General features: G+C 42.1%; 1 protein-coding gene across 1 annotated transcript; it reads left to right on the top strand.

Moving 5' to 3' along the window:
- The first annotated feature begins 604 nt into the window (after positions 1 to 604).
- Positions 605 to 7,070, top strand: asb1 (ankyrin repeat and SOCS box containing 1). Its single transcript, XM_022740795.1, has 5 exons — positions 605 to 842; positions 1,690 to 1,828; positions 2,606 to 2,908; positions 3,626 to 4,008; positions 5,214 to 7,070. The coding sequence occupies exons 1-5, from the start codon at positions 740 to 742 to the stop codon at positions 5,342 to 5,344; spliced, it is 1,059 nt and encodes a 352-aa protein (XP_022596516.1). The 5' UTR covers positions 605 to 739; the 3' UTR covers positions 5,345 to 7,070.
- The last annotated feature ends 3,583 nt before the right edge of the window (positions 7,071 to 10,653 follow it).

The raw sequence follows: 10,653 nt of genomic DNA, 5'->3' as shown, positions 1-10,653 counted from the left end.
CATAACCTCCCAGGAGGAGGGCTTGATTCAAGTATCACATATACACACACTTATCATATTGTGCTACAGAGTTAGAATAGGTATTTTGAGTGCAACTTTCTCTAAATTATGTAATATTCCATTTTTTTTCTGTCTGTGCTTATCAGTTTTTAAATTACAATGACCTATAACCTCTTACTGCATGTTATTACTATTAGGATTAGGACCGAGGTCACTGAGTGAGACCATCTGTATTTTTTATTGAGGGTTGTAGCATCGGGAGAAAAAAAAAGACTTCCCTTTGGCCATCAAAACATATAATTTTTTATAGTATTTTTCCATCAAAATTGTATTCAGGTGGAGAAGACTGTGACACAACATCAAAATAAAAGTCACAGAGAATAATGATCAACATGATGTTATAAACATCAAAAATCGAAATATTACATTTTCAGTAATAATACATTCTTTTGTCATATTTCTGTCTTTTACCAGGTGTTAGCATCCACAGAACTGTTGAACTGTGCTTCAGTTCAGACTCAGGCTTTAAAAGCTGCGTTTCCCCTTTAAATCCGTCCAGCTGGTCGCAGTCAGGAAGTAGCGCAGTGGGCGGGGCAGACGCAGACGCAGACGCCGTCGTCAACACAGTCACGTTTGTTTATTTTGATTCATCCTTTTCTGGATCGTCGCGTTTCCCGAAACGGTGTCGGTCTGCAGCCGGAGCACCAGTTTCAGGTGGACGGTGTGACATTTCAGGAGCATGGCCGACGGTCCAGAGGCACAGGCTGATGGTGACGACCCGCCCAGTATCAATTTCCCTCCGCTCATCACAGTTTCTGATCTGCCCAGTGCTACTGCTGCAGGTAACTGTGTCTGAGTGAACTGTCAACAATGATGAGTCATCAGTCCTTACAAAGGCTGCACAGTGTGGACGAGGACAGCAGATAGAAATCCAGAGCACAGCAACAATGTTACATGAGGTGTAATAAGGTGTGGCCAGTAGATCCAGTAAACATGTATATCTCAAGTTCCAGAGGTGTAACATGGTCCCAGTCTCTCCAGCACCTCATCTGATTTTTAAACAAATTATAGTGTCATAATTGGTTGATTTTAACCAAGAAGTGGTCCATATGAATGTGTTGTTTTTCAAAGGGTGGAGACAATTGTAGGAACAACTGCAAAATATAATGCAACTTTACACTATAGCCCTGCAACAATCACACGAGGAGCTGCTTGGTTACTGTGTACAGCTCCTGTCTATTTGTGGGACCCAGTAGGAGCCCAGGGACTGCCAGCAGTCCATGAGACGAATCCAGGAGCTTCGTAGAAACATGAGGGATAAATTCACTCCAGAATTACTGCTTCTTCCCACATTCAGCAGGGACACTCACAGTTATGTAACACAATGATATGCAGTGAGAATAGTCCTCAATTGCAGGATCCTCGACCAGCATACAGGCCTAATGTGATTTTGTTTATGCACTCTGTAACTTGACAACACTTAGGGGATCTCTGCTGAGGCAGCTGGAGTATCAGTTTAGAGGCATTAAATGGAAAACATTAATAATGTAGCAGACATCAGCTTCTTTAAGGATGAGTCGTTGCTTTCTGCACAAGTCATTTTCTGAATCTTTGTTCCTGTTAAAAAAGTACAGGCGTTATTAAAAATGTTAATGGCAATTACTATTCCTAAATCTGTGTCCTCACCAGGCCGTAACCTGAAGGAATGGCTTCAGGAGCAGTTCTGCGACAAACCTCTGGAGCAGGACGACATGCGGCTCCACAATGCAGCCTATGTGGGAGATTTGGACACGCTGAGGAACCTGCTGCAGGAAGACGACTTCAGACGGTGAGGCAGTGGAACACAGAAGAGAGATGCAGATGAAGGGATGGGACCTTAGGTAGACAAAGAGATCCAGACCTCGGGGTGTTTGTCCCTTCGGGGGCTCATTGTGTGATCCGTGGTACTGCAGAAGTGGCAGCTTTTTATCCAGAGTGTTCATGTGTGGCACTAAGTTGTTTGAGGTTTCTGTGCTGCGTGGGTTTTATTCTGCGTCGATCACCTTACTCTGTCAGTTGGGTCCTCACTGCTTTTAGTTGGTGTCTGCAGCTCAAATCAAACACAAACACTTCACTTGAGTTAGTGGCATCCTACCATCCACATCAAGGTACTAGAACCTGTGATGCAGAGTCAGAGTCTGGATGAGCCCAGTACAGCACTCACATTAAACCCCATCCAAACAGTGGCTGTTTGCAGAGGTCATAATTGTTTCCAATCTCCACACACCCAGCCAGCACATTACACTAGCTCATCTCTCTTCCACATGGTTTCCAACATGCTGTTAATCCAGTCAGATAGCTGTACCTCACTGGGTTTGCCCTGCCCTGCCTGTCTCAACACGGCTGAAGCAGTAGTGCTGAAGGCAGTTTATTTTAGCTGGTAGTTTTAGTAAGTATTTTATATGTACTGACTGCACAGCAATGATATTTTTAAGATTTTGGTATTGCTTTTGTCTGTGTTTTGTCTGGTCATTTTATTAAAAAAAAAAAAAAAAAAAAAAACATAGAAAATTTCTGGATCCAATGCTACAGCTAATAACCACTCCCTTCGCCCCCTTGGTGCCAGGCGTATCAATGAGAAGTCTGTGTGGTGCTGTGGCTGTCTGCCCTGCACCCCTCTGCGGATCGCAGCCACAGCAGGACACGCTGCCTGCGTGGCCTATCTGATCGGCCAGGGAGCCGAGGTGGACCTAGTTGATGTCAAAGGCCAGACAGCCCTCTACGTAGCCGTGGTCAACGGTCACCTGGAGTGTGTCCGGATCCTCCTTGAAGCCGGGGCTGATCCCAACGGAAGCCGACACCACCGCAGCACCCCCCTGTACCACGCTGCACGGGTGGGGCGGCTGGACGTACTGCGGGAGCTCATCAGGTGAGGTTAGGGAGCCGGCTGTACTGGACTGGTGATCAGCAGCTGTGTTAAACAAGCACTTTCAAATGGAATTTTGTTACTTCTCATAAATGGGTTGCTTGAGTAGCTTCACACAGTCAACTGGAAAGTATGTGATTTATATCAATCAGATTTGTTTTATCTTCTATCGCACTACTGACAGAAACTGATGACAGCTCTTACTGAGAAGGCTGGTGCCCTCCATGCCAAACCACCCCATCCTATTTTCTTTTTTACTATATATATATATATATTTTTTTTTTTATTGTTTATGCAGTGGATTGTGTAAAGGTCAGCATTTGATCTGCTGCTAGCTGTGTGATGCAAGGTTTTCCATTGCTCCAGGCAGAAGTTAGGTCATTTCCTGGCTTAAAAAAAGAATGCACAATAACAAATCTTTTCAGTCAACATCAGCAACCCACAGAGGACAGTAATCACACTGATGCTGAATATTTGACAAGAGGGGACATACAATGTCAATTTTACCCATTTTTTTATTTTTTTTTTTTATCAAGACACATAACTCATTTGTACAGTATATTGGCTCTTGCCACAAACACCAATTTGTAATGAAAAATGCCCTCTAAAGTATTTATTTCAAGATCATTTTCTCTACAATCAACTAGTATGTTTTCTCCAGGAGGCATCAAGGTTTTAAAAAGGAAGTGAAACTGTATCCATGGTTCTCTCTCTGTCCAGGTTCAATGCTGATGTAGACATGGACCACCAGCTGGGTCCCCGGCTCCTCTTAAGTGCCCGCACCCTCAACACTTTGGTAGTGTGTCCTCTCTACATCAGCGCTGCCTACCACCACCTCCACTGTTTCCAGCTGCTGCTCCAGGCCGGCGCGCAGCCTGACTTCAACTACACCGGGCCTGTCTGCCACGAGGCCCTGACCCGCGGCCTGGCTTCCTGCCTGCTGGATGCGGTGCTGCGTCATGGATGTGAGGAAGCCTTCATCCACCTGCTGCTGGACCACGGGGCCAACCCGGCTCTTGTTCCCTGGGATGAGTCAGAGCTGGAGGCTCCCAACCGTAGGAAGGTGGATCCCGAGGCGCTCAGGGTCTTCCTGGAGGCGAGGAGTGAGTAAAAAAAAATAATGTATGGGGAAAAAAAAAATCTGTGAGTATGCAATCATCAGTGAGGACGGATACAGTAAGTTCCTGATGGTATTATTGTTGCTTTTCAACCACCCCATAATGTCTCCTCTCCACTATACAGTAAAGCATTTTTAACAGCTTTTAAACAGCTTTTAAATAAATCCATTAATGAAAGTAGAATTTATGAGCGTAGTGGCCCTAAATGCAGTTCCCTTGACTGCCTCTGCAACAGGTTAGTCAGCAGCCAGGAGCACCCTCCGTCCATCTTTAGACCACCGTACATCAGTGGGCCCCCCTTCATTTTCTGACTCCTGTGGCGATATTGAGTCTCACTCTGCCACTGCACAGAGGAAATAATCTGTCTGAGTGATGCCCCACTTAACATTCACACCTAGGAACTGTCCATCCACAGCTTTCTAGCCACTAAATGATAAATAATTAAATGAATATTGGCTGAGTTCCATTTAGCTGCTTCAGTTTCACGGTCCTGGGTTGCATCCAAACTTACTCCCTCTTTACTATACACCGTTGTGCCCAGTGTTTAGTGTCAGCCATTTTATTTTAGTGTCTGGATTCTGTGTGTAAATTTATGTAGTAACTCAAAAGAAATGGGATGAGTCTCCATTATATATATATTGCATTCAATAATACATGTCCAAAATCTGAATTAACTGCCCATCATAGAGTAAACTGCTGAGTGTCTATTATACAGGGGATAGCAAATGAGTGAAGAAGGGAGTCATTTCAGACACAGAGCTGCTATTGTGAATGTTGGCTGGCTGTCACACTGTTGTAACTGACGGGGACATGTTTGCTGTGAAAAAGGCCCTATTGCCACATTGTCAGTAGCTGTTCAAAGACTTTCCCAGTTCATTGCCATTTGGTTTTAGGATTTCAACTCAAATACATTTTCATAGTAACTCATAGTAACAGTAACACTGTTTCTCAATTTGAAACTTCATGCACCCGCACGCATGTTAGAGTAAGATTATTTCATACATTATAGAGTTCATTATTTTCTCACCGTTGCTAAGACTATACAAGCTGAGGAGCTGATACCACCAACAACACGGCTGACAAAGGAAAACGGAGTCAATTAAGTGATACCGTGTTATCATGGCCTACCTGAGCCTGCTCCTCTGTTGCAGCTGCTAAGGAGATCCTTCCTCTGCTTTCTCTCTTGTCAGGATGCCCTCGTAGGCTGACACACTTGTGTCGCATCAGGATCCGCAAAGCGATGGGGAAAAATCGTCTAAACCACATACCCTCATTACCTCTACCAGAGCCCATCAAGAACTTCCTGCTTCACCAGAACTGACAACCACCCACCTTCTCATCTTCTACAGAGCTCATCCGACCCGATCCAGAAAACCTCAGTCAATCTCACTGACAGGCCCCACGATAGTGAACCAAATTTGCTAATTGCTTATTATTTTCTAATAATAAACACTTATTAAGCACTTTAAAGTCAACAATTCTGTAAGACTTCTATCTTCCGGTTAACTGTAATCATTTATTGAAATGCTTCTTAACTTATGAGAGAAGCTTTAATGTGTCCTGACTTGTGGAAACTACATGTATATCGTAGATGATTGCCTTGTGACTTCCCAAATCGCCAGGATATGTCCTGGTCCTACTTCAAGTAGCATGTTTCAGCTTAACAGCCACAGTGAGAATCTCATTTTATTTGCTATAAAAACACGCCATGTAGTAAATGACTCATTCAGAGGCAGAGGAACAGTATTCAGATCCAGCTCCTTGGATTGCTCATTTATATGTTTTATGTAAAGCTGAATTTAAAGCCTTTTACCAACTCTCAGCCAGAGTGGATGGCAAAATGTGCAACCCAGAATTCCTAAGTTTGTACCGCAGTTTGTTGCTATTTTATTTCTACTTCTTTGGATGCGTTAACCACACAGATGAGGCTGGCAATGTAAGGGCTGGGCTCTGCTCTGTTTACATTGAATGCTGGGTTGTGATAGATTATTATTTAGCCGTGTGCCTTAACATTGAGTTTTGGAAAAATGGCCTCAAGATTGATCAAACCAGAAATACTAACGATAAACCTAAATAATAAAATGTGAAGATTTATTATTAAAGCCGTAAAAGGAGCAATTTAAAACTGGGGTGGGCAGTAATTTTCTGGCGTCAATGGGCAAAAATTTAATTTCAGTATATTGTAACTCAAGAGATGTGAGGGCAAACTATATGTCTGCATCTCCTCTTGGCTCTGGTTTCAGGCCTTAGGAAATCTAGCCCGTGACCTGAGACTTTGGCCAATCACAGGTCTTCTCAGAGAGAGTTCCTGTTGCAAATGCGTGTGCATATCCCTTCAGATGGATATGTGTCAATATCAGTGAAGCGTTTCAGAGAGGGAGAGACCTTGCTGCACTTCTCCAGGATAGGTAACAGGCTGGTAGCTTCATTTTCCTGTAATATCTAAATGTGTGGTCGTGGTTGGTTGTGAAGATAGATTTACCATGAAAGCAAATGATGAGTGGCTATGTCGAATGTTACTAATAGTTTAGCCTTCTGCTAACCGTATCCTAAGGCTCACGGCTACCACTGTGTTGCTTGTGTGTATGAAACGCGTGTATACGTGGAGGGTGGCTGTATTTTCAAATTCTGGGTTTTTGTGTTTTGTTTTTTTTTTTTTTTTTTTTTTTTTTTTTTTTTTTCTAGAGTTCTGCCTACCCCACCTTTAAGGTCCTGGATCCTGACTAAGACAAAAGCAGCAAGTTAGAACTGTTAATGTACGTGTTAACATCAAAAACAACAAAGGAGACTTTGTAGAAAACTTACACTGTTATAGCACATTTAAGGGAACTTTCTCTGTAATGCTCACAATCTGTTGAAAAGTGAATGAAATCTATTCGTGATGAATAGACCAAGTTTGTATTTATCAGTTAGAAAGGTGCCCTCTCCGTGAGTCTGTTCTCTATTGTGCAATCTGTTGCACAGCTTTTTTTTCTTATATATTTTTACTGTTCAACCTGTTGAAATGTCCTTATTTGCTTACAGTAAATGTAAATACTTACAGTATGTGTTCTCTCCTGGTTGTTTTTTAATCAATTAAAAACTCCCGCACCACATCAAAACAGCGAGATTATTCAAAAGCAAGGTCACTTTCCATGCTTCCTGTTCTGTTAGCCATCTCCTGGAGTGAACATGAGCACATTATTCTTTCCCCTTTCCTCTCAGCCCCTTCCAGATCTGCTTTAGTCCAAAACATCCCAGGCAATGTCATTGACAGAATCTCTGGAGTTTAAGTTTGGTTAAATCCAGTGAGACAAAGTCCCCCCTCTGTCTGTATCAGGGCAACATAACGTGCAGATGGTGCAGGCTTTTGATCCAGCAAAGCATCAGCAAACTTTAGTTTTATTAGTTTATCAGCTCTTAAGGGGGAAATCTCCTCAGATACAGTACATTATGTCTCCCTTTAACAGGTTCATACCATGGGATAGTTAAGTGATTAATGTGCCCTGATGCTGGATCCACACATCAGCTGCCAATTGGACCGAGGATGGAATCCCAACAGAGCTTTCCTTTCTGTTTCCAAAAATGTGTTTCTCCTCTCTCGGTGTCTAAATAAAACAGGCACAGTAAAGGTGAGCAGAGTGGCCTTTCTGAATATTTAAAAATAACTTTGAATTTTTCATGCATAGGATCTCAAGGTCAAGGTTTTTTCATTGTACAAGACCCTTTTGCAGAGACAACATAAAAGACAGCTGCTTTTTCCTGATGGCACTTTGTCATTTATTATGCAACAGGTCCTGAACAAGCAACATGGCATCCTAAGCAAACACGTGAATTAAGTTTATTGATATGGCCCTGTTCATGAGACATCACAAAATGCTTCACAAGAAAAGACAAGACATAAAATACAGAAAAAGGACACAATATAAGAGCCATTTTCAAAAGCCGTCTCCTTTAGTTTTAAGCCTGAAATGAGGAACAACCAACACATGCTAATCTGACCTTTTAGAGGATTTGGACAAAAACCTTGCAGCAGCATTCTGGACCACTTTCAATTGATCCAAGGAGGCATTGCTTAGACAAGTGAGAAGGGAGGTCCAAGTATAAGCAATGAAATAAAATGTGATTAATCTTTTTCATATCCATGAGTAAATTCTGTGTAGGCCTACATGTGTTTTTCAGTCACACTGGCAGCACCGCTCCAGGGTTGGCAATGTCGGTCTGATGGTAAGCGGGTCACCATTTCAGTCCAGACTGAAATATTTTCGACAACTACTGGATGGATTTCAGACATTTGGTACAATCATTGCAACCATAAAGGTTGATATTTTGGGTTCATCATGAAATGTCTCACCAGTGATTGGATAGATTGCCATGTAATCTGGTACAAATACCCAGGCCCCATCAGCCTCAGCTGTACTTCGTGTTTAGTGATAATTAGCAAATACTAGCATGCTATAGTAAACTAAGATGGTGAACATGGTGAACATTATACCTCCCTGGTAAACATCAGCATATTGATATTACCACTGTGGACATGTTAGCATGCAGATTTTAGCATTGTGCTCAAAGCGCTGCTGTGTCTCACAGAACCACTAGCATGGCTGTAGATTCATAGTCATCTTGTAATCCAGCTGATATTGTCGCTTGCCGACCACTCACTAATGTTTTGCTAACTAAGTTAATAACTAAATTTATTGATAGGGCAAAATGTCTATTTCCTCTCGTATGCCTGCTGCCTTACTGCTGTCTGATCCTCCTTATTGTCCCAGAACATGTGACATCCTCCAGAGGAAGTAATAAAATAACATAGAATCTTGTTGAAGCTCTAGATGAGGACATTTATTATTGCTGTGAAGCTGATAAATGAGCCAAGATGTCATGATGGTTGAGAAAACCACATTTTGGTGAAAACCCAACTGGCCCCGTGGAAAATGCAGAGCCTGGGAACCCCAAGTGGAAGCAGCAGGGGGCACATCAGCAGGGAGAGATAAGGGCTCTCAATCCAAAAAAGTTCTGGCATAGACCTGAGAAGATGCACTGGGATGCTTTCTGAAAAAGCCTTGGTGGAAATAAAGATTTTCTGCAAACATGTTTAAAAAATTATTTTCTTTTCAAAGTGGGGAAGCTTCTGAAACAGCATTCCGGCTGCTATTTGACAGTTGAAATCTCTATTAAAACCCACAACTTACTGAGAGTTAAATACTGAATAAATGAAAACATCCAACCAAATTATATATCTTTACCCTGTCAGAGATGGGATACGCTGTAATCCAATATGTGTATGCGAATGACAGTAACATGTTTGTGTGCAATGTTTGTGCACAAAATGCACAACTGTCACATGAGGGCTCTAGATGGCACTGTCTTCCTTTCAAGCATGGCAGACATCTCACTGTCTTCCAGTATCTCTCATTCCCTTACTCTGTCTTTCATTTCTCTCTTTCTTTCCCATCTCTGCCTTTGTCTGTCTTTTTTGTTGGTTCCCTTCTTTTCTTTCTTTCTTTCTTTCTTTCTCTCTCTTTCTATCCCCCCGTCAGTTTGGTGCAGAGGATCCAGCTGTGGACCTCAGCATGTGTCCTCAAGAGCCTCATCCCTTCAGATCTCATTAAAGCAACTCTTTCATTAACAGAACACACACAGAAACACAGTATGAATCCCTTTGCATCAGTGCAGAGTGAAGCAGAGATTGGACAGTTTGGTAAACCACTATCTTCCTGTGGGGAGTTTCCACTGCGAGAGGCCTCTCTTTCAAGTCAAACTTATTTTATGTTACAGTTTATTCAGAAAGTCACCCTGCTGTGTTTGTTGTGTATAGATTTATTATAAAGTTATTAAAGATATTTCAAAGAGAGTCTTATTCCAAAGAGAAATATCAATACAGAAGATAAACCAACTCTTACAAAATTCATAGCAAAACAGGATCAAGACACGTTTTCACTTTTTAAAGCACATAAGGTTCACTTTCACAATCCTCTTTTGAAGGCTAAATGCCAAACATCAGGAAATTATATATTATTGGTGAATGCTTTTGACTTGAAAACTTCAAAAACATGATGAACATTAACAGTATTTAAACACCAAAGCGATTTCCTTTGGTCTTGCGTTTGCAACAAAAGAGAAACAGAGATGGTAAATGGTTTATTTCCTCAGAAGAGCCTGGAAAAGCTGAATGGTGTTGTTCATTCCTAAGTTTATTTGCACCACAAACTGCAATCAAAGTCTCAACAACCTCTGCTAATATCACCACAGTGTTCCGCCTCAACTGGGGACCAGCATGCAATGGGATGTTAAATGCTGTGCAGCTCGCTTCATGATGGGACCACAGCCTTTTAGACGTGGATTAAAGTTGTTTCCGTGGATCTGGTGTTTTCACATAAACCTTTCTTGGTGTGTGTGTGTATGTGTGTATGTGTGTATGTGTGTGCGTATTAGTGTCATGAACGCATTAGTTTTGTTTGTTTAGCATAAATGAACTCTGTTTCAGTAAAAGAGAGGGTAGAATTTGTGTTTGTTTGGATGAAAACTCACCTGTAAGTTGTTAAGTAGTTCCACCACAATCACTTTGTGTCTACCTCTTTATCAGGCTGCCTGCTCTCCTGCACTTGCACTGGCGAGTAGCCTGTTCAGTAATTGCCACGCGCTTTAATT

The sequence above is a fragment of the Seriola dumerili genome, unplaced genomic scaffold (assembly GCF_002260705.1).
Source record: "Seriola dumerili isolate Sdu_G_001 unplaced genomic scaffold, Sdu_1.0 BDQW01000052.1, whole genome shotgun sequence".
Lineage (NCBI taxonomy): Eukaryota > Metazoa > Chordata > Actinopteri > Carangiformes > Carangidae > Seriola > Seriola dumerili.
Note: the sequence above shows the minus strand (reverse complement) of the source record. Positions and strands in the feature narration are given on the sequence as shown.

Coding starts and splice junctions, on each gene's coding strand:
- asb1 (XM_022740795.1), top strand. CDS start 740: ATGGCCGACGGTCCAGAGGCACAGGCTGATGGTGACGACCCGCCCAGT. Junction 1,829..2,605: donor CAGGAAGACGACTTCAGACG/GTGAGGCAGTGG, acceptor CCTTGGTGCCAG/GCGTATCAATGAGAAGTCTG. Junction 2,909..3,625: donor GTACTGCGGGAGCTCATCAG/GTGAGGTTAGGG, acceptor CTCTCTGTCCAG/GTTCAATGCTGATGTAGACA.